The sequence below is a fragment of the Pogona vitticeps genome, chromosome 7, assembly GCF_051106095.1.
Source record: "Pogona vitticeps strain Pit_001003342236 chromosome 7, PviZW2.1, whole genome shotgun sequence".
Taxonomy (NCBI): Eukaryota; Metazoa; Chordata; class Lepidosauria; order Squamata; family Agamidae; genus Pogona; species Pogona vitticeps.
Genome location: NC_135789.1, coordinates 14,174,846 through 14,199,227, shown reverse-complemented (window position 1 = coordinate 14,199,227; position 24,382 = coordinate 14,174,846). Strand labels below are relative to the sequence as shown.

The 24,382-nt window shown below is 49.0% G+C and overlaps 1 protein-coding gene and 1 long non-coding RNA gene across 4 annotated transcripts in view; one reads left to right on the top strand and one right to left on the bottom strand.

Annotated features, from left to right (window-relative positions):
• Positions 1-23,777, bottom strand: part of MIDN (midnolin) — a 36,411-nt gene extending 12,634 nt beyond the window's left edge. The window contains exons 1-6 of one of the 3 annotated variants that reach the window (XM_020780933.3): positions 23,211-23,777; positions 14,306-14,532; positions 11,356-11,443; positions 10,824-10,886; positions 1,511-1,936; positions 122-248 (exon numbers count right to left, since the gene is read on the bottom strand). In XM_020780933.3, coding sequence (XP_020636592.3) covers positions 122-248; positions 1,511-1,936; positions 10,824-10,886; positions 11,356-11,443; positions 14,306-14,523 — 922 coding nt within the window. In that variant the 5' untranslated portion in view covers positions 14,524-14,532; positions 23,211-23,777. The other 2 variants (XM_020780932.3, XM_020780934.3) reach the window with 2 other exon arrangements.
• Positions 11,439-14,135, top strand: LOC140701669 (uncharacterized). The gene is made up of 2 exons (XR_012080582.2): positions 11,439-13,275; positions 13,914-14,135. It is a non-coding gene; the product is annotated as an uncharacterized LOC140701669 (long non-coding RNA).
• Positions 23,778-24,382: the final 605 nt, after the last annotated feature.

Genomic DNA, 24,382 nt, shown 5'->3' with positions numbered 1-24,382 from the left:
TTCTTTCAGCCTGACAAAGAACCCTGTGAAATCTGACGGCTTGCAGGCACTAAATCTAATTTATATCTAAGCCCGATGGAGGAACAACAGCTGGAAGAGACCAACGCAGCCATGGTCTTACCGGAGAACGTTCCGGAGAAGACGCCAGGGGCATGGTTGACAAAGCTTTCGATCACAGCACCAGGTTTACGACTCCGGGAAGGTTGGGTTGGGGTAGCCGAGCTGTTACTCCGTGTGGTGCAGTCCACCTGGAATTTAAAAAGGAGACACTGAAGCTCACACAGGCCATAGGAGAAGGTAGAACCTCTCCCTGATCTTTAGGAAGGAAAGCTCTTCGCAAACTATTTCAGACACCGAGCTACACAGAACGCCGCCACGGGCTCCCGAAGTTTCAAGCGACATTTGATTTCACAGCCAGAAACTCAGGCCAGAAGTGGAAGCTGTCAATTTTTTCTTGCATGTCCGGCTTCATCTTAACCCACCAGCCAGAAGGGATTTGACATCAAAACAGTTCTGACTTAAGGCAGCCCTTTCCAGGGTTTTAATAACTAGTAAAATATAATCGTGAGCCTGCATTTTTCCTCTTTTCTCCTTGTGGCTTTTCCTTCTGTGTCATGCCACCACTTCGCACCAGGAGCCAGGACTGGGGATCAGCTTGATGCTGAATAAAGCCAATGCCTGTATTCCTTTTAAAGCTTCTCTCCAGAACAAGGAGGACTAGAGTCTTTCTTTGTTTTTAAGAAACAAATCGCAACTCAACGGGAGACCACAGAAGCAGAGTAAAAACAAACAGGAATGAAATAAGTTGTGCCCGAAACCATTTAAACCGTGGGCAAAGCAGACTCTGCGCATGCTCAGGAGACCAGGTTTGCAAGACGAGACAAAGCCTTTAAGCCTCGGCTCAGAATTAGGATTTCGAACGAGTCGTGAGCCGGGCGGACGCATGTTTGAGGAACGGGGCCTTATGGAAAATGCAAACTCTCTGGGAGAAAATAAGGAAAGGCTAGCTAAAAAGTCAGGAGACAGGGCGGTCTTTTCAGCAATAGCTCCCCCCCCCCAACATCTGGAATTTTTGTGGGCTAGCAACTTGGGTCAGGTTTTGGAAGCTGTGATTTGTAACATTTCAAATGTCCTGCTTGTAGGATGCAATGTATGCCCTGTATTTTCAAATAGTTATTTAATTGTATTTATTGAAAATATTTTTGCCCTGCCTTTCTCCTTAAAAGGACCTCTTGAAATAGGTAAAGCACCTCAGAATTTGACATCCTCCCTGGCTTGCTATCCCTGGCGTTTCAATTTTTGGCTTATTTCAGCCCCCCGTTTGGGGGTTTGTTCATTCTCTCTTGGGTGGGGACCTCCTCTAAGTTTGTACAAGTGGCTGTCGTGTAGTAGTTGTGTTGGGGAAAACATGAAAACAATTTATGGCAGGATTTGAACCCAGAACTCCGGCACAACAATGTTGCCAGCCGGGCCCTGTCGCTCCTGACCAAGCCGTGAAGGCACAACGAACCTCTGAGCACGGCGAGGTCCCGCTCCCGCTGGCTGGCGTGCTGGCCCCATGCGACCGGAACATGCCTGCCGTGACAGGCGTGGGGTGCGTGGCTGCGGTGCTACAATACGTCGACGTGGCTGAAGCAGGCGAGGAAGAGGCGGTGGGACTCGGTGGACAAGTGGGCGCTGTGGGGCCCCGGGCAAAACCAGATGGGGGGCTCCCAGTTCCGCCGCCCCCGTGGAGGGGTCGGCAGCTCCCGGTGGCCGGCAGTGGCGTGGTTCCTGTAGCCCCTCCGGCGTGGTCTCCATGGCTGGTGACCACGTGGCGATGCTGGAGCTGAGCACCGCTCTGCTGGGCGGCCAGCTGCAGCTGAACGAACATCATGTGGTCCCCGACACGGAGGGCGAGCGTTAACGGCGACCTCCCAGAGAGAAAGTCGTTTACCTGGAGAGAAGAGATGCACAAAAGCAGGACTTTAGGGGGTGCTAATTGTTTTCTCTTTGCAAAATGACGAAATTAGGCAGCCTCGAAGACATTCGAAATCAGCCCCCTCTGCAAGGGCCTGCTCAATGTTTGCACAAGGCACTGTCGTGACGTAGTGCTGCAGTGAAACATTTGGGAGGAGCGCCATTTAGAAATGGAGCTAATCACTTTATTCCAATTTCTTAGGATTTTATGGCCTTTCTACATCCATTTTTAATTTAAAAATGTACCAAGATTGTCGATTTGCAGTAGGAGTCCCACACAGCCCCCTGATTCGGGGCGAGTGGGTTTAAAAATTTATGTTTTCACTTAGGATCTTCCTCAGAACAAGCGCCATCAACGAACCCTTCCATGCCTAATCGCCTGGAGGCTCTGCTCGACTCGCCCCTGGCGTGCAGTTAACCCCCCCCCCCAAAAAAAGTTCCGTTTTGTGCTTTAATAACCTCTGATCACTTCTGGGTTTGGCCTCTGTGTCACCTGGCTGTTTGGACCCAGGCAAGGTTTGTCACACACCCCCGACCCCCCCCCCAAAGCTCCAGGCGCAGGGTCAACCAGTGAAGCCAAACCTGCTGTTCCAGCTACACCTGTTGAATTCCTAACCCATCGGGGTAGGGCAGATCCAACGCGGGCCGTTCCCACCGCAATTTGCAGCCTGGCCTGTCAACACCTCCCCACGCCAGAGAGAAGATGCCTTTGGGGAGGGTTAATAAAAACCAAGACGGAAACAATCTGGCATAGCGTTCCAGAGTCACACTGGCCTCTGGGATAGGAAGGGGCGGGGAAGGGAAAATGGATGTCGGAATACAGTAAATATTTGCCTAAGCAAGGTGGAGCTCTCTGCTTTTTTACAAAGAACGACAAAGCTGGAGACCTTGGCAAAGGCGTAATGGGAAATTTTCACTTTGCCAGCTGAACCAGGAAGGGTGGTGCTAAGAGAGACATCAGGAGGAAAAAAAAATATGAATTATTACTCATTTTTCTTCTCTCTTCCTTCCCCACCAAAAAGGAAGAGCCAGGAAAAAAAAAAGAGAGAGCAAAGGGGGTGAGGATTCAAACGAAGCTTTTAGGGGCGACTGAAATAGTAAGACTCCAAACCCCAAGATGCTGGACCTCATGTTTAATTTAATTTGGTTTTTTAATTAAATGATTGACCTGGCATGGGAGAGCAACATTTGAAAAATAGTAAGAATCATTTTTAATTTTTTTTTACCTTTGTAGCTCACCTTTCCACTCAGAGAGTGCTCAAAGCGGTTTACAAAGTTTTTTAAAGAGAGAAAGATGACATTTAGAAAAGACTTTCATGAAATGGACGGTGCACGCAAATCCACCACACTATAAAGCCATAAAAATGGGCAAAGTGCTTTGAGAGGAAAACACGAGAGGCGTGTCAATTAAGGCCTCCTGAGAATGCACAGAATGTTTCTGTCGTAGACAGAGCCGAGGGTTACAGAACCAAGCAAAATTTCGGGGATTTGGTTGGAAAAAGCAGTGACGCGCACCCCCGCTGTTTACAAAATGCGAGGCTTCCTTTGAACCCAAGAGTTAACCCTTTCTTTTCACACAAATTAAAAAGTCAGCAAAAGAAAAGAAACTCACACACTGGTGGGTGACCCTCGCTTGATGCCGGGGCATCACGCCGGAAATCTTCCCCCACCCAACGTGAAGGGGAAAAAAAACACTTACACGTGCACCACAGCTATGAATTTTCTACAAATCCAACCGGAAAGAGAAACAGAAGAAAAAAAAAAAGATATATTTCTGAGAAACTCAGAAGGAGGACTCGAGAAGCTGAAGCTGAGCTGCGTGCCAGATGGGAAGCCACAGGGAGGAAGACGTGGGCGGGGAGGCGATGTTGAAAGTTTCGGACATCCTTGGGGCGAGAAACAGTGGGTTTGAGAGGAGGCCGTTTTTACACGTGGAAATCAGAAAGAAATGGGGGGGGCGGTCGAAAAGGTAGAATAGGTCTCAGGAGAGCAGGGTTCGAATCCCCACTCAGATAGATAGGAAGTTCACCTGTGGTGTGCAATCACTGCTATTACTTAAAACAATACCGAGATCCCCTATATGCTGCACATTGATTTGTGTGCATCAGCCAGGGGAACTCACTGTCACTGGATGGCCAAAGCCCAGGTTCCTAGTTTTTGCCAAAATATTAGCTGAAATCAGGGATGCCGTGATGCCAAAGATGTGATTGAGGCAAAACAGGGAGGGGGGGTTTGTGCTTCAAAATTTCCCAGGATGCAGCTGCGTGGTTTTTACTGGAGGTGCTATGCTGGGTGAAATGGATCTTTGGTTTGATTTCACCAGACACAGAGTCCAGACTACGAAGAAAGCAACCTCGTGGCTTCCAGAGAACTCTACTACCACCCCCATCTTCCCCACCCAAGCTGGCTGGGGATGATGGGAGCTGGAGTTCCCACTGAATAACCTCCAGAGTCTCATGGCGCCAACTTTAGTTCTGGCCAGGTGGGTAACAAGACATTGACTGACATGCTGTAACCACGATCCCACACTGTCTCCCCTCCACAACCACAGTACTGTAGTGGGAAATTCAGTGCTTAAACCAGTAGGCCCTCCACCCATCCAGGAAATGCTGGATAGCTCAGTGGGTTAGGTCTCCGACTGTGGAGCCAGAGGTCGGGACTGGATGACCTTGAGGTTCCCCTTCCAGCTCTGTTGCTCTAAAATTACTAAAATGATATCCTAGATTGAGACTCAGAAAGGCTGCAGTGAAGGACATTCAAATGTCAGGATGTAACCCTGCAGACCAAGAACCAAGGTCCTCCACACTCTTGTATTCCCGATCACCATGTAGGGGTGTGAAAGCTGGACAGTGAAGGAAACTGATTGGGAAAAGAAATGATTGGTTGGAGAGGTGGTGCTGGAGGAGAGCTTTGCACCTACGACGGACAGACAGAAAGACAAAGAAGTGGATCAAATCAAGACGGAACCATCCCTGGAGGTGAAAAAAATGAGGAAACAGACTGTCCTACATTGGGTACATCCTCAGAAGGCAGGATTCCCCAGAAGAAAGGGTAACATTGAAGAAGGCGGAAGCCAGCAGGAAAAGAGGAGGACCCCAACATGAGAGGGACGGACTCCCTTAAAGAAACCACAACTTTTGAGTTTGCAAGAGCTGAGCCAGGACATGGAGGACGGGAATTTTTTTGAGATCACTCCCCTTCTGAAGGTCGCCATACATCAGAGGTGACTGGATAGCACTGACGCATGCCCAGGAATGGGGTCATGGGGGGGGCTTATCTGTCTCCCCCTCCTCCTCCCAACTCAAATCGGCCCTCCCTGGGCCTCAAGGGAGCCTCTCTGCCTCCCACCAGCCCCGCCTCCGTCATGACTCTCAAGGCCTCCCGCCGGCCCCCACCAGCGCCAACAGAAAAGCCCCCCCCCACTGGCAGCCAGCCAAGAGACACACAAGGCTAACAAAGCTATTTTAGAGAGAGAGAGGCGAACCTTCAAGGCGGAAAGGAGACCGAACCCCAAAACAACCCCCAGATGTGGATTGGAGAATTTAGCCAAGCTCCCCCCCCCCCGCCGACTACCGGGGCGGGGGGGGGGACCAGAATCTCCTTTTCTCAGCCTCTTAATGGGAACTCAGGTTTTTTCTTTGTTCTCTTGAGCAGCCAGGAAAAGGACAGATGGTAATTATAATTATTGTTTGCAAAAAAAAAAAAGAAACAAGAAAAAGAAAGAAAAGAGGGGAGCTGTTTCTGGGAAAAAGTTACCCCGTGGCCACGGGGTGTAGGTGTGTCTGCTTCGGTGTGGGGGGGGCTTTCCATCCCTTAAAAAAAAGTCTGGCCAGGTTGATTTTGTGGGAGCATGGAGCGAGGACATTTCGGACCCAGGTTCGAGTCCCACCTGAGCCACATTGGACGTGGGGGGGTCTGCTTTCCCAAAGACCCAACGCCCCAAACAGGGAGAGAAGCAGGGAGCCCTCGATGGGCCAGGTTTCCAGACCAAAGCGAAACCTACACCACCTCTTCACCCCCACCTCCGAGCATAAACTGGATTATTGGGGTGCAAGGAAATGCAAGCCAAAATGGATCGAGGCATGCTGACCGGCCACCTCAACACAAACAGTCTGTGGGGCCCCCGTTGGTGTCTAACCACTAGACGGCCCTCCTTCCCCTCCCTGCCTGGCAGAAAACCGGCGATTTCTCCCCGCTGCTTTCTCCTCTCCTCCAGATTCCTTTGACGTCAGAAGCCAATCTTAAGTTGGTGGATATGTCCCTGGCCCGCCCGCCCGGGCTGGCTGACTCACCCTCCCTCCCTCCTTCGCCCTACATCGGCGTCATTCAAACCCAGGCCGTCCTTTGCGCCGCCCGCCCGCCCAGGGACCTACGCCAAGCACCTCCGTGCCAGGGGCTCACAGCGGCACTAAAAATAACCTTTCCTTTGTGCCTGCGATGGATTTTTTTTTTCTCTCCCCAAGAGAAGAGGGAGGGAGCCGGCCAAAAATGCCAGCCAGTTCCCAATGAAAGATGCCCTTCTGGAGAGCAAGCACGACACAGGCACTGCCCCCACCCACCCTGGTTGTCCACGCCAGAGGACCAACACCCCCCCCCGTGTTGTCCACCCTTATGCTTCCGGGGGTTCTAGTCCTCATTATTTTTGTTTCCGGAAATCAAAACAAGCAAGGTCCTTGCTTCAAACTTCCAACCCACAACTTTGGGGGGAACACCAGTGGCTTCTGAGGACCGGGCACTCAGTCCATGCTCTATGGCGTCCTTTTGGGACGCAATTCTTCTTTTTTTATATCCAAAGGAGACAGCAGGAATCGAACTAGAGACTTCCCTATGCAAAACCAGACACAATCCCAGGGGCTGCTTTTTTCCTTTTAACACCCAGTTTCCCCTTCAAAATCCCAGGCACAGTGTTTAGGGGCAAGGGATTCCTCCAGCCTTCCCTACACACACACACACACACAAAGCGATTATACTACAACTCCCATCATGCTGGGCCGTGACGGGTGGGAAGATGGGAGCTTACAATGCCCTTGGACTGAATTGCAAAACTTTTAATCGGAACGAAGAGACGTCCACCAGGAGTGGGGGAGGGGTGGGTGATTCCTTGGCACTCTTCCCATGCTCAGAGGCTCAGCACCGAGCCACAAAGTTGGAAGACTTTAAATTCGCCGGCCCTGTTTTTTCAACTATCAACACGCTTCAAGGACGGAGAGTAAGATAAAGCGGCTAGCTAGGGGCAGAAGGAACTTGGGTGTCTCCTCTGGAGTAAGCAGCTGTCCAGTTTCATTTCTCTGAAGGGGAACCAGTGGAGCAGAGAAGCCAGCACGGCTGCGGTCAGAGAATATATAAAAATAAGAGAAATTCAACTTACAACTGTCTGAAACCCTCTGCTTTTCTTTCTCTTGAATTCAGACCCTTCTAGCTGGACGGGGAGGGGGGGAAGCATGCATTTAGAAAAAAGTTGGGCGGTAGAGGAGAAAAGCAGGGGGAGTGCAGAACTGATCAACCCTGTCTCGAACTCGAGAGCGAGCCCAGTTCCGAGAAGTGAGGGAATGACTCAGAGTACACCCAATTCTTTCTCTGGCGTGCGCTCGGCGACACAACTGGCCCGAGATAACCTTGCTCTTCCTTCCCTTTCCACAACCCCCCCCCCGCTCCGGCTGTAGGTGGGTGGGGAACATCTACAGAAGCTCGGCTCAGTCACCACCACAAACTCCATCATCCCCAGCTGCTCGGCCCATATCGCGGCCGGAAAGCTTAGGAGGTTTGGCCTCCGGTTGTGTCTCCCCCCCCCCCCCGATCTTGACAAGGGCTGGATTCCTTTCTAGGAGAATGGGATAGGTAGTCCAAATGTTTGCAAGGGGCCCAGGGGCTGTAAGTTCATCTTTTTTTGGGGGGGGGGGACTGGATGTCAAAAAGATTTAAAAAACAAAAACCCTGCTCTTCCAAAGGTGTTTCTCGACCTTTTTCTTTCCTTTCCTCCCCAATGGGCAGCCACGGCCGGGGCAGTCTATCTGACTCTTGAAACAAACATACCCGGGAAATCGGAAAAAGAGAAAGAGAAGAAGAGATTGCTTCCGCCCCCCCCAATCATCTTTTCTGGGTCGGAAGCCTCGGCAGCCTTCTCTGTAGGGAGAGGGCAGGACTATATAAAATGGGGGAGGGGGAAGTCGTTTCCATAGCTCCATTCTATTATTCAGAGGCGGTAAATCTATAAATAAGCCAAAATCATCGCCGGGGTTTAGCAGAGCATCTAAGAACCCACCTTTTGAATCTGTTCTCCTTTCTCTTTCTCATGCCCCCTTCTCAAAAGTGAATGATTTCAACCCATCATCCTTCCCCCCACCCTCCTCTGTACCCCCCCACTTTCAAAAACACCCCCAACTGTGCCAGGAAGAGGGACAGGCAGAGTGAGGGGAGGGGAGACAAGACCCGGGGGGGCTTTAAACATTGCCACCGTCTTATCTGGCATCCCCCCAAAAAAGGGCAAAATGAGCCTCCCCGGCAGGGGCGTTGTGCAGTGGGCTGACTCCAAACCCCATCGTCCCCACCTGGTAGAGGATGGAAGGCACTGGCCTGCTGCTCTCCTCCACCCATGTCATTGACAAAAGCCTTCCAGACACCCCCCCCACCCCTTCTGCCACCGCACACCGGAATGAACAGGCGGGCTCGCCGAACGACGCCGAGGCAGGGCGTGACGTCAACCGGCCATGAATGAAGAGGAGGGGCTTCCGACTGTCTCCTCTTTCCTGCCTTGAAAATACCCCCCCCCCGAGAATGACAGCTCACAATCCATTTCCCATCAAGAGACACTTTGGTGGGTGCGGATGAAAAGGCGGATGTGCGCCCCCCCCCATCCTCACTAGACACGGAAGGAAGTGGCTCACGCACACGCACGCACCCTCGCTACCAGCCTCCTGGGCTCAAGGCGAGATGAAGAGGAGGAGAACTAAGAGGCGCCCAGTTGTGTCACTTCCCTGCACCATTTTTATTTTTATTGAGAAGGGGGAGCAACCCGAGGCCGGCACTTTTTCACTACAACTCCCATTTGCCCCAGCTGGTTGGCCGAGGACAGTGGGGTTCGTCTTCCAAGACACCAGGGAGGCACCCGGTGGCCGAGACCTTAAGTCTTTCCTCGGGACCCCCTCTGGCAGCCTTTTTAAGATTAAATTTCAGTGATTCAGTCATTGTACAGCCAGAGGTTGGGAGTTTGAGTCCCCCATGGGGTGGTCTTTGACAAGGGTTGGACTGGATGGTCTCATAGGGTCCCCTTCCAGCTCTACCCTTCTAAGATGTCTTAGGTTGCCCAAGTTCAAGATTTCTGCCAGCCAGGGGCCTGGCACCTTCACCCCTTAAAACCCAGCATCGTCCTGCTTCTCCCCTTTACAATCCACCTCTTTTGGGTCCCACCAGCCCCACGGCCTTGGCCACCACTCCCCACCCCACGGAGGCAGAGAGGAGGGGGGAAGTATATAGAGAAAAAGAAGGAGCGGAAAGCAGAAGTGGCCTAATGAAAGCCAGTCCCACCACAAACAGATGGCCGGCCGGCCCATCTTCTCCCCGTCTCTAACCTTTCTGTTTTTCCGGCCAGGAGAGGTGACAATTCCCCCCCACCTCAACCCCCCCAAAAAAACTCTCTCTCCCTCTCTTTTTGCTGGAAAGCATGGGGAGCAAAAGGAAGTAAGGAGGAGAGAATTACCAATCCGCTCATCGTCCTCCCTCTGAAAAGGTCCTGCTGAGCACAGAGGGTGGGGGTTAAAAAAAAAAGAGAAACGAAGGGCATCCAGAAGCCTGTTTCCCTTGCAAATCTCTTCCACCCCAGGTCAGAAATGCAATCCTGGAGAAAGGGCTCTGAAATCGAGCTTCCCACCTCCTTGGCAAAAAATAAAAACAAAAAAAACCCAGCCGTGCATCCCTGGATCTGGAGGTGTGGGAAATAGGGGTGATGGCCAGGGACACAGGAGGGGAGATAGGAAGGCATTGCCTGGAGAGGGGCTTAAACTGACAGGGTGGGTGGGGACTTATTTATGTCAGGATTTGCACGCAGGACAGGTGGCTGAAATGGCCAGAGCTTGGGCCACAAGGGTCGTCCCGGTCCCATTGGATTTTAAAAATAATACTCCTCAGATACCCCAAGAAGCTTTCTGGCCTCTAAATGGAATTTAGCCTCCTGGGGCTTCCGCTCACCCACATCACCAAAACAAAGGTTTTCCAAAACATTTTATTGCCTTTTAAAAACAACGTAACAATTCCCTGCAATCCGAAGTCAGTGGGGAAAGCAGAAATGTGGATTTAAATTCCATGAACAAAGGGAAAGTGTTCTAGGCTAGGGGGCTCAGCAGAAAAGAGGTAGAGAGAACTACAAATCCCATCATGCTGGCTCACGTCCTTTTCACCAAAATCCTCACTCAGGTCCACCACAAAGGCAAATAGAAAAGCGGGCATGAATGCAGGCGGTGACGACAACCTCCAGCCTCGCTATGGACTAGAAACTTGACACCATGACATATTTGTCCTCTTTTTCTCCAACCACAGACTGATCATGGATTCAGGAAAACTGGATTTTCAGCCTCTTGATGGTCTCAGTTTTTAAAAAAGGGTTCCTGTTCCTAGCTCCTAGACCCTTCCCCCTCAAAATAGAAGCTGATCCAGAATGTGAGAAAGCCGCCTCATGAGATCCACCTCTGCCACAGACATAGCCTTCTAACCCCAGTCATGTCACCTAAACTTTTTTCCCCAAAATCACTCCTTGCCCTCTGCGAGGTAGGGAAGACAACACAACCCAGAAAAGTTCAAAGGCATATTTGCAATTAATTCAAAGAACACCAGTGCTTTTTTCACAAAAACAACAGCGCTTTCGATCTTACCTGAGTTTCTGTTAAACTTTCCAATGCCTGCATCACAGACTGTTCTGGTCTGGACGCTTGAGACTGCAAAAGAAGGGGGAAAAACAAAAGAAAAAATGAGTTTTCTTTATTTGCCACTTTCTCTGCTCACCTGGACTCTGTTTCCAATCGCCTCTAGGCGATCAGGAAGGGAAAAAGCTGTAGCGTTCATAACTATGGACCATTCACACATGCGGGGTCTCCCAGTGACAAACTGATGTGTGAACAGGCATTTAGCCAGCAAAATATTTGGGGTTTGGGGCAGGCCAGGAGTTCTGGCCCTTTTAACCTTCACCCTCTTTCAGAAGAGGAATGCCACGTGATTTCAGTCTCTGGCTGCAGAGCCAAAGGTTGGGAGTTCGAATCCAGCACTGGGCCTCCTTGACAGGGGCTGGACTGGATGTTCTTGAGGGTAGACTGTAATGCTGGATGGGACCTTAAAGGCCATCTAGTCCCACCACCACCCCGTAACTATCCTCCTGTGGGGGGGGGAGAGGAAAGGGGAAATATTTACCATCAAGCCAGCTTCGACCGTAGGAACTAAGGTCAATTTACTGCCTTCGCTGACCCCGAGATCTTGCAGTTTGCCAGAACTAAGGCGACTAAGGAGAGGGGGAAAAGGGATGTGGGAGGGAGACAAAGGGGGAAAAAAACATTACTTGAAAGAGAAATACTGTTAAAAATACATGGATCGTGAAACACTTCCGGATGCAAACTTCTGCTGAGGAAACCCAACCCTTCTGAAATCAACGCCCGGAAAAGAATCAAAAGGGTAAGGTGGGATGGGGGGGGGGAGAGAGAGATAATAATTCATTTCCTTACATGGGTTTTTTTCTCCCCTAAACCCACATATCTGAGAGTTTGCAAAAAAAAAAAAATCCTTTATTCCCCCTTGAATACACCTTCAACCCATTTTGGCCTTTTTTCTTTTTGGCTTCTTATGAAAATGTAATAGCTTAAGTTTGTCTGTGCGAGCTGTTCTCTCTCTTTCTGCCGCCCCCAGACCGATCCAGGCCTCTCTGGCGTTCACCCGCAGTCATTTATCAAGGAACGCTGCTCTTCCCCCCCCTCAACTCCCCTGCTCCGCCAGACAACTGGAGTGACAGCCCTTAAAAAAAAAAAAAAAAAAAAAAAACCAGAAAGAGAGAGAGGAGCAAAAAAAAAAAAGCCAGAAAAAATAAAGCTATTTGTGTGCAATGTATTTAAAGGTGGGGAGAGAATCTATTGAATTTGACGGGAAGGAAATCTTGAGGAGTGGGTTTCTTTGAACATACACACACACCCTCCAAGACCGGTTGGATTGGACGTAAGTAAAGAAATACAGCCAACACCCCCCCCCTTCGAGGCGGACACACAAGCCAGTCATGCATTGGGGGGGGTTCCTTTCTTAAGTTCAAACCCATCTCATCAGCAGGGAAGCAGACTAAAATAAAATAAAACTTGTTATCTCCATTTTAACTAGGTGGATCACACACACACACACAAGCAAAAAAAAGAAGCAAAAAAAGAGCCATGTCTCGTTTATTATTTTTTTTTAAAGCAGATTACAAAGCAGAGCAATCTCCCAGAAATATACAACACGGGGGAAGCGGTTTTGCATGCAGTTCAGTGTGTTTGCGTGTGCAAAAGGGGGCGGGGGGAGGAACATTATGGGGGATTTCACGTTGAAGGGCAAACCTGCCTCGCATCTTAAAGACACCCCCCCCTCCGCCTCCTCCCGAGCAGCAACCAAGCAAGCCTGATTGAGTTAAACAAAGAGGCAGGCTTGGGTTCGACACCGCCAACCCCTCCCTCCTCTTTTTATGAAGTCACTAAGGCTGGGAGCATTGGTTCGCTCCCACCCACCCACCCCCCAGCCCTCCCCACGGCCAGCCCCATTGTGGGAGAGAGAATGCTCAGGGGTTGAGGGTTTTGTGTGCCATGGCGTTGACTCCCAGACACCCCCAAAGAGATGGGATAAGACCGTGTGTGGATGCATCTGTGTGTGTGCATGTATGTATGTGTATTTATGTGTGTGTGTGTGTATGTATATATATATATATGTCTGGAGGAGGTATACTGCCGTGCATGGGGCTGGGGCGTGCAATTACCGGAGCCTGCGCGCGCACTGTAGGCGTGCGCTCCTCTGCCTTTGCACGCTACCCAAATCCAAGCCTTCTAGAACAAAGGAGACCTTCACGGTTGAGAGGCGGGGGGGGGAGGGAGAGAGAGGAAGTACACTCTGGAAGACCCACCACGGAAGACCTCCTTCTCTCGTACCCTTGGCGAGACCAGCTTTGCATCTCAACTTTTTTTCAGTGGGAGGGCAGACCCCCCCACCCCAGAGCTTGGGATTTATTTATTTTTAAGCTTTCCCCCTAAAAAAAAAAAAAAAAAATAACCAACCAGGGAGAAAGAGAGAGGGAAAGAAGCAGCAGCAGAGCAATCCTACAGGGTATGTATTTTTTTTTGGGGGGGGGGAAGAGAAATCCATTGATCAGATGTTCATACATTGATTTTATTGGCATGCACGCTGGTGCAGAAGTGCAATATATATTATACTTGTTATGTCCAATACAAGAGTTATTTTATTTTAATTTAAAAAAATAAAGCAGGAACGGATTTTAGCCATGCTCCTTGGAATGGGGTTGTAAGGGGAACACAAGCCTCAATAGGGGGGTTGCTTAGGGATAGGCAACATTTTCTGTGGGTGTCCCTGCTTTGGGAAGCTCTCTCCCCCCCCATCCCACACCTTTGTCCTACCCCTGAATGTCACAGGGGAAGACATTCTACTTTAAAGATAAGTGCTCACCCCCATTACCCCGGTTGCCCTTGGTGGGGACAGTTGGAAGCCAAAGCAAATATAGGAGGCAGAAAGGAAAGAAAGAAAAAAGGGTTTTTTTTTATCATACCTATAGCCAGACAGGCATACAGAGATATATCTATCTACTCTGACAGAGGGGGTCTTCTGGCTAAATCTCTCTCTCTCTCTCTCTCTCTCTCTCGGATTCAATTCAATTCCACGTACTGTACTCTTAAAAGTTTGCCAAGCGATAACGCTAACACTTCTTTGTTGCCCCCACCCCTCCCCAGCCCTTAGATCCCAGGGGCTCACATTACTCCCAAGGAAGCCACTTCTGAACCCGGAGCAAGCCCTATGGAGTCCAAGGAGAACCCCCTCCCCCAGAGAGAAAGAGAGGGTTTTTCTTACAATGTACAGCTTTAAAGCACTTTCCTTTAGAATGGAAGCCCGGTGGAACTCCAAGAGACTTGGCTCCTTGAGATCCAAAGAAAGAAAGAAAGGAGGAAAGAAAGGAGGAAAGAAAGAAAAGAAAGAAAAGAAAAGAAAGAAGCGATATTCTAACTTTCTAGGTGCTTTGCTCGCCTCCCTCCTTCTCTGACTGCCCTGGGGTAAAAAAAATAAAAATGAAAATTAAAGAGATTTGAAGCTTGAGCACTGCTTTGGGGAAGGCAGCCGTCCTTACCTTTCTTTATGCAACAGAGCCAGCCGTTCCTTGGGGACTTTGAGTTTTTGGGAGAGCCGCCGCTTCAGACCCTCCACCGTCTCCTCCACGGGCAGAGCGAGCTCATAGCGGGCCCCGGTGGTCGTGTGGATGAGGACTTTCATAGAGGGCTCGCTCTGGACCGGCTCGCAGGCTGGGGGTCCCTGACTGCAACTCCTGGGAGTCGGTTGGTGGTCCATTCGAATGACCTGTCCGGTGAAGGAGGAGGATTCACGGTGGTGGGGAGGGGTGGAAGGAAGGGAGAAAAGCAGAGGGAGGGTGAGATGGACACGGAAGAGCCCACCAGGGCAGACAAAGGAGCGCCACGCCGCCGCGTTCACACGACCAACCCTCTTTTTAATTTTATTTTTTTTAAAGAAAGGGAGGAAAAATCCGATTATTTTTCCTTTTCTCCCCCTCCTTCCTCTTCTCAAGCTGAGAGAAAGCCGAGCCTCGCTCGCCTGGGGCTCCGGCAGGCTTCCTTTCGTGCGGAGGCGGCGCCGGCGTTACTTTTACCGCCCACCCCCGCACACCCCACAGCCCCGGACCCGCCACGCACCTCGGCCACCCCGGCTGGAAGCTTTGAAGACAAACAGGAGGGAGAGAGAGAAAAAAAATAAAAATAAAAAAAAGGCGACGCGAGTGAGAGAGAAAGAAAGGAAGGAAGGAAGAAAGAAAGCGCCCACTTCCTTGCAGGGAGGGGCTTCAATAGAGAAAAGGGAAAAATTAAAACGCGAAAGCCAGAGGAAAAAAGACGACAAACCCCCCCCCCCTGCGACCCTGAAAATTTTAAATGGGTTAAATACAAAATTTTAATTTCCTCCCCTTTCTTCTCTTTCTCCCCCACCTTGGGTTCGAACCCGTGGCCAGAAGCTCCGCCGCTCCCGAAGGCTTCGCGTGAAAGTCCGCGACGCCGGGCAGACGAAGCCAGCGAGAGATGAAAGGGGGCGGAGGAATCAACAACAAAAAAAGTTATAATGTATCAACGTTCTAAACGGGGGCGGAGCTTCTCTCTCCTCCCCATTCATTCTTTTCTACCTGCTCTCCTCCCCTCCTCTTCCCCCCTACCCGGGGGGGGGGGGCGCCTCCGCCGCAGCCAATGGGGGCCCTCCGAACGCGAGACGCCGGCGCTCTGGGCCAATGGGAGCCCGCCCTGCCGCTCTCCCCCACGTGGAAAGGGGGACCGGATACTTCACCTCCCCCTCCCCCTCCCCCTCTCTTTCTCTGCCCCTCCCCCGAGATCGAGCAGTCGTGGGAGGGTTTTTGAGGGGGGGGCGCAGAAAGGAGCGCTTCTCCCCCCCACCCCTCACTTCTCTCCGCCCACACGCGGCGCAGAACCCGACTCCCTCTCCCCCCTTCGACACACACATTTCCTTCCCCCTTTTAAAGGGACCTTCGTAATATTTTATTTCGACAACAAAGAGGTTTAGAGAGGAAGAATGTCAAGAGGAAGGGGCGGATCTCTATAGTTTTTTCCTGCACGATTCACAAGTTACGGGTGTGTGCCTGAAGAAGTGGGGGGGGTAATTCCACGAAAACTTGCTTTTTAGTGGCCTCCTGGCCACCTCCTTCTACCATTTTTCCATCGCTCTTTAGCTCTGGAGCCTCTTTATCTGATGGATTTAGCGCCACAGCACTTTTATTTATTTATTTATTTATTTATTTATTCATACATACATACATACATACATACATACATACATACATACATACCCTGCCTATCTGGTCATTGCGACCACTCTAGGCGGCTTACAACACTTTAACTTGATGCATGACTAAAATCTCAGAAAAATCATATTGGGAAAAGCACACAATAATGTGCCAACACTGGCACACAATAACAAACGTATCTATAAATAAAAATACATATATATGTGAGGGCCAGTGTGATATCCTAGATAGTGTTGGGCGCAGGAGAGCTGGGTTCAAATCTCTGCTCAACCAGGCAAACTCACTGGGGGTCGGGGTGGCCTTGGTAAAGCCATTCCTTCAATATCCCGCATACCTTGAAAACCTTATCAGGAGTACTTTAAGTCAAAGGCATATCAGAACAGCAAATACTGTATACAATAAACATTATTATACAATACGGTTACATTTTTATGCCACTATGTAGTTTACATGTATTCATGTGAGATACACTGTTATACAATGCGACATTATTTCATGCAATTTTATATACTGTACTACACAGTACATTTAAATTTAAACATACAGCAGATACTGTTGTAACATAAATAAGGTATTACATTGTATCTATGCTGTTCCATGTCATGAAGTTGGTTCAATTTTATACTATGTATCGCTGACACTGCTTTAGGGTGACCCTAATAGTTTTTTCAAGGTACTGTATGTGAGATATTTAAGGGTAGTTTAACCACTGTTGGCCCCCAACCATGAGTTTCCCTGGTCAGGCACATTCGAACCCAGTTCTCCTGATTCCTAGGCCGTCACTCTCTAGCCACGACACCACACTGGGGATCCTGATAATTCCTAATACAGTTTCTGAATGTTGTGAGAAACTTAAAGATTTTTCCCTCAAAATATTTTACAAGACCAAGCAGGACCCTCTTCCAACACTCTACCCATTAAACCACGCCGACTCGTTTTATTCTATATTAACATAGATTATCTTGTTCCTATCAGGGGGGAAATCAACTATATATGGAAGCCTTATTTGCACATTTTGATGGCTCTGATAGAGACGCACGGGGTCAGGAGGAGTACTGGTTTTGAAAGATGCATAATATGACTTTTTAAAAAAATTGCCCTGGAGTTTTTGCTTGCTTTCCTAGCAAATTATATAACAGATACATGTTTTAATAAAAAACCTAAGTATCTGTTGTTGTTCCTGCTATTCATTATTATTATTACTATTACTATTACTATTATTATTATTGTTGTTGTTGTTGTTGTTGTTTTGTTGTTGTTGTTGTTGTGTTGTTGTTGTTGTTGTTTTGTTGTTGTTTTGTTGTTGTCGTCATTGTCATCATTGTTATTGACCCAATCTTTGACTGGATTATATAACAGATACAAGTTTTAATCAAAAAACTTAAGTATCTATTGTTGTTGATGATGATGTTATTGCATCCCTTTTGATTGCAACCCTCTGATTCACTAATGGATTGCATTAAATTCTAGAGCCAAAAAGTTTTAAGTTCTGGTCCATTTTTTGGAGGCACTGAGAAATAGGAAGCCTGCATTGGCTTGCACCCTTGTGGCTGACTCTCCCCAGATATTTGAAAGGGGAAGCAAAAAAAAACAAAAACAAAAAAAAGGATCCTTAAAATGCCCAAATCCCGAATTTTTCCCTTCTCTATCTGCTGCTTTTCAGATAGGTTAGGCTCTCAGTCCCATCATCCTCAGCCAGCTGGGCAAAAAGACTCTGCCCCTCCTGCACCCAGGGTCCTTTTAAAATGACATGGATCATTTTAAATGCCCCAAGTATTTCAAGACAATATTTGTCATTTCTTCCTTGTTTTTATTTCTCTGACAGCCCTACAAGGTAGTCAGTCTAAAAGGTGACAGGAGCATAGAGAGGAGGGATAAACTGGGGAGCTATGGCCTGAAGGTCATTCACCAAACTTCACAGCTGAGAAAACCCAGAAGCAGACTTGTCAGGTTTAAACCTGGCACGCTCTGACCACTATCCCACATTGCCTTACAACAGAGACCAGAGAGAGGGAATCTCTGAGGGAGGCAGTAATATTGCTCCCTGAGGCTGGAGAAGGTTCTCCTCCACACCATGTGATGTAAAATAGCATTGTCAATTTTCTAAATGCGAAAGAACCCCAGAGGTCATCCATTCTGACCCACTTAGAACAGCTAAGTAACCTGATGCCTACTTTGCTATGCTTACTCAGAGTCCCCCTTGAGCCCAGTAGCCTCTCCTCGAATAATCGCATGGAGGATTGTAACTCCAGAAAATAAGGTCTGTCCAGAATCAAAGCTTTCTGAAAAAATAAAGTTGTATTCCATATTTTTAGGTGGGACTGCTCAGTGGTTTGGGGCAGATAGGGAAGGCAAAATCACACTGCACGTTCTCAGAGGCTCTCTGGTTACACAGGAAACAAGAGAGGGAAAAGAATCACAGCGGATGCCCATAAAGGAGACACGTTCCATATAGCTTTGGACACAGGTGTGCTAATTTGTGTTTGCAACTATAAAACCCACCATCCCCAGCCAGCCATGGTCTGATGATTAAGCCGGCCCATGAGCACTGGATTGGTTTCAGTACCCATCATCCTTCTCTGGGGCAAAATCTTTTCTCCTTTTTCCTCAGCTCTTTTTGCAAACCAACCTGAGGTCCAAAGGGGCAAGCTTCGGAGTTTCACACGACGCTTGGCCACCAGGCAGCCACATGCGCGTCTCTGTGATGCCCAGAGGCTTGCACAGTTCCTCATCCAAAACAGCCAGGTCCATATCACAGACACCCTCCTCTCCGGGGGGGGGGGTGTCAGTGGCTTCTTTATATAAAATATCTAAGGCCCCATCTGAGTCAGGCAGGAAAATACACTTTTTAAATCAGTTGTAGGGTGGCTGTTGCTTTTCTTTACAGCTCCATTGATTAATGATCTGCTGAAGCAACGAAGCAGCCGGGGTGGATGGAATCTGGAGAAAACCAGGGTCAAAGGCCTGGAAACCAGCTCTTGCAACACATCCAGTAAAATCTAGATTTCTTTCCTCCAAACCAGCGTGATTTAAGGTCACCACCAGCCTCCTGGCACAGCTGGGAACCTTGAAAATAAATTTCTCTATAAATATATTGGCTCTCCAATCCCCCCCCCCCATGCAGCAAAACACATTCAAGAGGATATTGAAATCCAAACTAAAAACTGATTTTATAAAAAGAAACCCCGATTCCAGGGAAAACGAGGCATTCCTTTGGTGTTTGTATTATAATGTTCTTTTCTCCTTTTGCCTTTGAAAAGCCAGCATAATGGCAAACACCAGGCCTTGGGGAGGGTTCTGTATCTTTTTTTGGCTCGCAAGGTCCCTGTTATTTCTTAAAATTTAATAGTACCCAAACAGAACTGGGAGAGCCTCCAGAATGAGTCAGCAAAGCAAGGGCGCTCTCTACTGGATGAAGCTGAGAATATAAATAACAAATAGTGCTCTGTAAAAGGTGGCTGAGAATGGATCTGGGTTAGATAGAATGTGAAAAAGGATCCTTTCCATGGGATTACTGCCAGCTGCAGGGGCAGGAATGGGCAAGGTTTGGGATCCCACAGGACACTTCAGAAGAAGGTGGGAAAAGCACAAAGCACTGGCGGTCCCTTCCCCCTCCAAGGTGTGACGTGAATGATGTGCCTGGCATTATGTTCTCTCTCCCTCTGGGATTAAAGTGGGAGCTTTGTGAGTGTCAAAGCATTCTGTGAATCCCTGAAGGTGGTCCAAAGTAGGCCAAACCCAGCTGGCAGGGTGTATGTAGAGGTAAGGAATAATCTTTAGAGCCTGGTTATTAAGTGAGTTTATATGAACGGCTTTGTTTAATCAGTGTTACAGAGAAATTTGGGTTCTTTAACAAAGCAGCTGTTGCATTAGTCACTAAACCTTTCCTGAGGTACAGCAACTTGTTTTCTGCATTCAAATCAACTAGCTTATACGGGAAATGAGAGCACCCCAGAATCTGGAAAGTACAGAACCCCTAAACCTTGAGCCTCTTTAAGGCCCGAAAACTAAGTTTGTCCAGCTCCAAGGTGCAAAATAATTCCCTATTATACATTCCTTAAAAAGAAATTTTTGGGACAAAGTTGCCATGTCTCTTGTGCCTGTGCCAACGAGATCACCAAGTCCAGCCGTTGCCAAGGAGGCACCGTGGGCGATGCGAACTCTCCCAACCTCTGGCTCCACAGCCAGAGAACTCCACCCCTTAGCCATCAAACCACCCCAGCAAAAGGACGATGGGACTTGTGGTTTGAAAGGCTGGCTTTAAAGGGATGTGCAACCGCCACAAATGAGGGGGGGTGAGTGGGAAGGGGGAGAAAGCATAAAACATTTTGCAATCTGAAAATCCTGCTCCCACCGTTGTGACGTGCGGGTGGGTGGGCGTGCGGGGGGGGCAGGAATTAAGCAACGTGAAGGGTGTGGAGCTGGCGGCTGGGAGGGGGAAGTGGTGACAGCGTGGGCGTTGTGATGGCCTGCCTTATTCCGACACCCCCCTCCTCCCAGGCCTCTCCCAGAAAGACAGGGTGTGTATGTTTGTGTGTCTGTGTTTTCAGTAAGGCCTCAGCCACCCACTTCCCCGCTCTACCTCCTTCCTTTACCAAAGACACAGGAAAACAGCGGCTTCTCTTATCTTCAGTTGCTAAGAAGAGGAGCGCTCCCACCATCGGCTGGACTACAACACCCATCACCTCCCAAGGCCTAACTGGCAGGAATGATGGGGTTTGTTGTCTGCCCAATCAGGCAAGTAGGCCAGGGAGTGTGTGAGGGACACAGAAACCACACCAGACAAAGGAGACCATTATGTGTGTGTGTGGTGGGTTCAAAAAGGGGGTGAAGAAGGGGAGATATAATATTAGTGGGGACCCCCACCCCCAAGTGAGTCTGGGGCATAATATACTTTGGTATGAAAATGTTATTTTTTTTTTCATCTTGGAGGGTTTACAGCAAGGTCCCCAAGCTCTCAATTTGGGAAAACGTTTTTGGGTTTTTTTGCAATTTCATTTTTTAAAATTAACATGATTTTTTTTTAAAAAAATGTCATTTTTCAAATGAAATTTAAAACCCAGGAAAGTTTTTCCACGGGCGCTTTCACTCTGTGCCGTAGCTGTCACTCAAGGAGAGACCTTCCCCACAACCGGGTTTGGATCATTCCAAAAGGAGGAAGAGTTTTTGGTTTGCTATTTGTTTTGTTGACAAGTTTCTAGTCCTTATGGTTTACTTTAGGGGAAGTGGCTCAAGCCTCAGTTTCAGGAAGGCGAATAAACAAGCCAGCTTCCCGAGAAGGCTACGGAACAAGCCCGCTGAGGTCCAGAAGGAGCTCGGTGGGCTAAGAATCGCTTGCTGCTCTCCCGGGAAGGCCCTCTGCACATGCTCCAGAGCATCGAGATCCGTCCATGATTCGGAGCATGCAGTGTTGAATAGGGGCCATCAGAAAACAAGTAAACCTTTTTCCCCTGCCCTCATCTTCTAAAGCAATTTTGGTTTTCCCAAAATGGGCTTTTATCAAAATGGCAAAGGCGGGTTTAAAACAAAATCAACCAGCTGGAAAATGCACAGGGTTGGGCAGAGGGAGTCACACAAAGCTCTTTCCTGGTCTAGAAAAATAAAAAAAACCCTTTGTTACACAGGGTATGGGGTTTGTTCCACCTCCTCATCTGAGAGACATCCCCACCCACCCAAATAAACAAAGAAATAAAAATTACACTGTGGTAAATCAAGAAAAGGGGATCTGAACTAGGAGAGGACCTGGGAGGGAATAGTTCTGATCCCCTTGTCTTGATTTACCGCTGTGTAATTTTTATTTCTTTGGTGGAAATTTTTTATTTTTAAAGGAAATTTCCCACATTTTGCTTTTCCAGCCCATGACCGGATCCACGCGTTTGAAACCCGAACGGGACACCTGACTCTCTAGGAGACTCCCAGGAGCAAAATACCATTTTCACCACCACCCTGCAGGGCCCCAATCCGAGGGGATCCACTCTGCTCCTTCCCAAGAGTTGACCCATGAAATCCAAGGGGGATGAGCCCCCCCCTCCAAAAAAAACCCCTTGAATTAGCCCAGCCCCATTGGCTTCTATGGGACAACCCCTCTTGGAAGACTGCTGGATCCGGGCCTGGTGGAAGAATTGAACTCCATGGGTTCTGGATCCGCTTCATTGGGACTTAGGAAGGATCCAGACCGGAGCAGCCCTGTCATCTTTGTTCGGGCCCAAGTTCCATTGCGGGGGGGGGGGAAGAGACCCATAAATCTGGGGGTTCAGGGTCTCTGATGGTGGCGGAGAATTAAAAAAAATCAATATTTGATTTGGGGAAATGTCTCCCCCCTTCTCTTTGAAACCTCCTTGACTTCTTTGTGACCCACACAAAAGAAGTGCCAGAATCCAACCTTCCCTGCTGTAGAAAACCACTGAAAGAGAGCAGGCAGGACTTCTGCCTTACTTCTGAGTAGACCCAATGAGCCCTGTCACCCTGGAGAAAAGGCAGGACGGGCTCACCACCACCCCCCTTGTCTTCTCTTGAAACATCCAGCCGGCAAAGCCTCGCCAGGTCTACTCGCAAGTAAGCCCCCCCCCCGGGGCTCCCTCCAAGTTGAGGGTTTCCAGCTCGCTCTCATTAGGGGAGAAGTGCCCGCTCCCTTCGATTCGGGAGAGGCAGCCTCCGGATTTCACAGGACTCCTCCGCAGGCAGCGAAGCATCGGATCGGGGCCAGAGAGAGACAGAGAGAAAGCGGACCATCCTTCCCGGGTTTTTATTTTTCACCTCCGAGATCGACCACCCCTTGTCTGGCCGGATTCGGGAGCCAGAATTCCCCCCCCCCAAAAAAAACCACTGGATAAAAGTCTTCCCGGGTTCGGGCTGAACGTGGGAACGCGGAACCGCGTCCGCCTGGAAACGCGAGGGAACTCCCGAACAAGTCTAGAGGCAGGATCAGACCCCCAGATCTGAAGGCTCGCCAAGCTGGGACGGGTGGGAAGAAGTCCCCCCTCTAGAAAAACCATATATACATAGACAGATATAGAACAAACATATACAGTATGTTAGTATAAACACACACACATATACGGTTGCTTTCTGCTCATACGTATATATTTATATTTTCCAGATTTTATTTACCAACTCCTTTGTGTTCAGTGCCTGTTCAGAGAATCGGTCCCGAAACGCGGGGAAGCCATAGATATATATATAGAGAGAAATACGTAATATTCCAGATTCTACTTACCAACTGTTTTGTGTTCAATGCCTTCTCTTGTTGAAAGAATCCGTCCCGAAAAGGCTGTAGGAAATTTCCCCCGAGAAGAAAAAAAGGGTAAAAAAATATAACACCCCGTTTCCCCTCCCCCCCAAAAAACTCCCCCCCACACCCTCTAAGCCGCGGAAGGGGAGGCTGGTTTCGAAAAATAAAATTTAAAAATCCGATTTTCTCCCCCCCCTTCCCTGCTTGGTTCCTTTGGAGTAAATCCGTGGGGTAGCCAGAGAGGGTGGCTGGCGGCCGTGTCTCCTTCGTTGGCGAGCTTTGAAAAAGGTTCCCAGAGTTAGCCGTGCGGGTTGGTATTATGATTATTTTTTAATTATTGATCTGGGAGGTGCTAGCAAAAAAGAAAAAAAAGTTTTCTTTTCCTTCTCTCTCTCTGTCTTTTTTTAAATTCCCGTACGCACATGAACGGTCATATTATACTGGGTGGGGTTTGGGAAGGAGGCGGTGGCCGCTTGCGAAAAAAAAATTATATATATATATATATATTGAAGACAGCAACTCAGAACAGAAAAGGGAGGAGGAAAGGGAGGGGAGGGGGGGGAAAAAGGCTGCCGACTCAGCAGAGGGATTTGCGCGGTGACGCAACCGCCGGGAAGCCGCCCGCGCGCCCCCGCGCGTAAAGGCGCGCACGGGCGCGCACCCTTGGCTCGGGCGAAAAAAATAAAAGAGAAGCGAAGCGAAGCTGAGGTTATTTGTGGCCAAAGCACTGCCGGGAGGCCTAAGCTTTTGAGTGTTCAGCCGCTGAGAGGTGGGAATGTTACGTTTGCAAAGTCGTTACTCGTTATTTTCTCTCCCCCGCCACAGCGTCTGGTGGGCTGGAAAGGAGTTCGTTCCACGTTCCTTCTCTGGAGAAGCCAAGTGGCTTGGCGGAGCGGGGTTCGGTGGTAGTGGTGGGCCAGCTCTGAGCTGTTTTGTGCAGTTCCTTGCGTTATTAACGTAACGGTTGTCGTTACCGGTACGGGGGTCCGGAAAACGACGGGGTGAACTTCTCCAGTTGTCTCTACTGGCCGATGGTAGTATTCTCGTTGGGAAAGGTTAATAAGAAAACTAAGCATTGATTGATTGATTGATTGATTGATTGATTGATTGATTGATTGATTGATTGATTGATTGAGCCATCTATCAAACCCCACTGA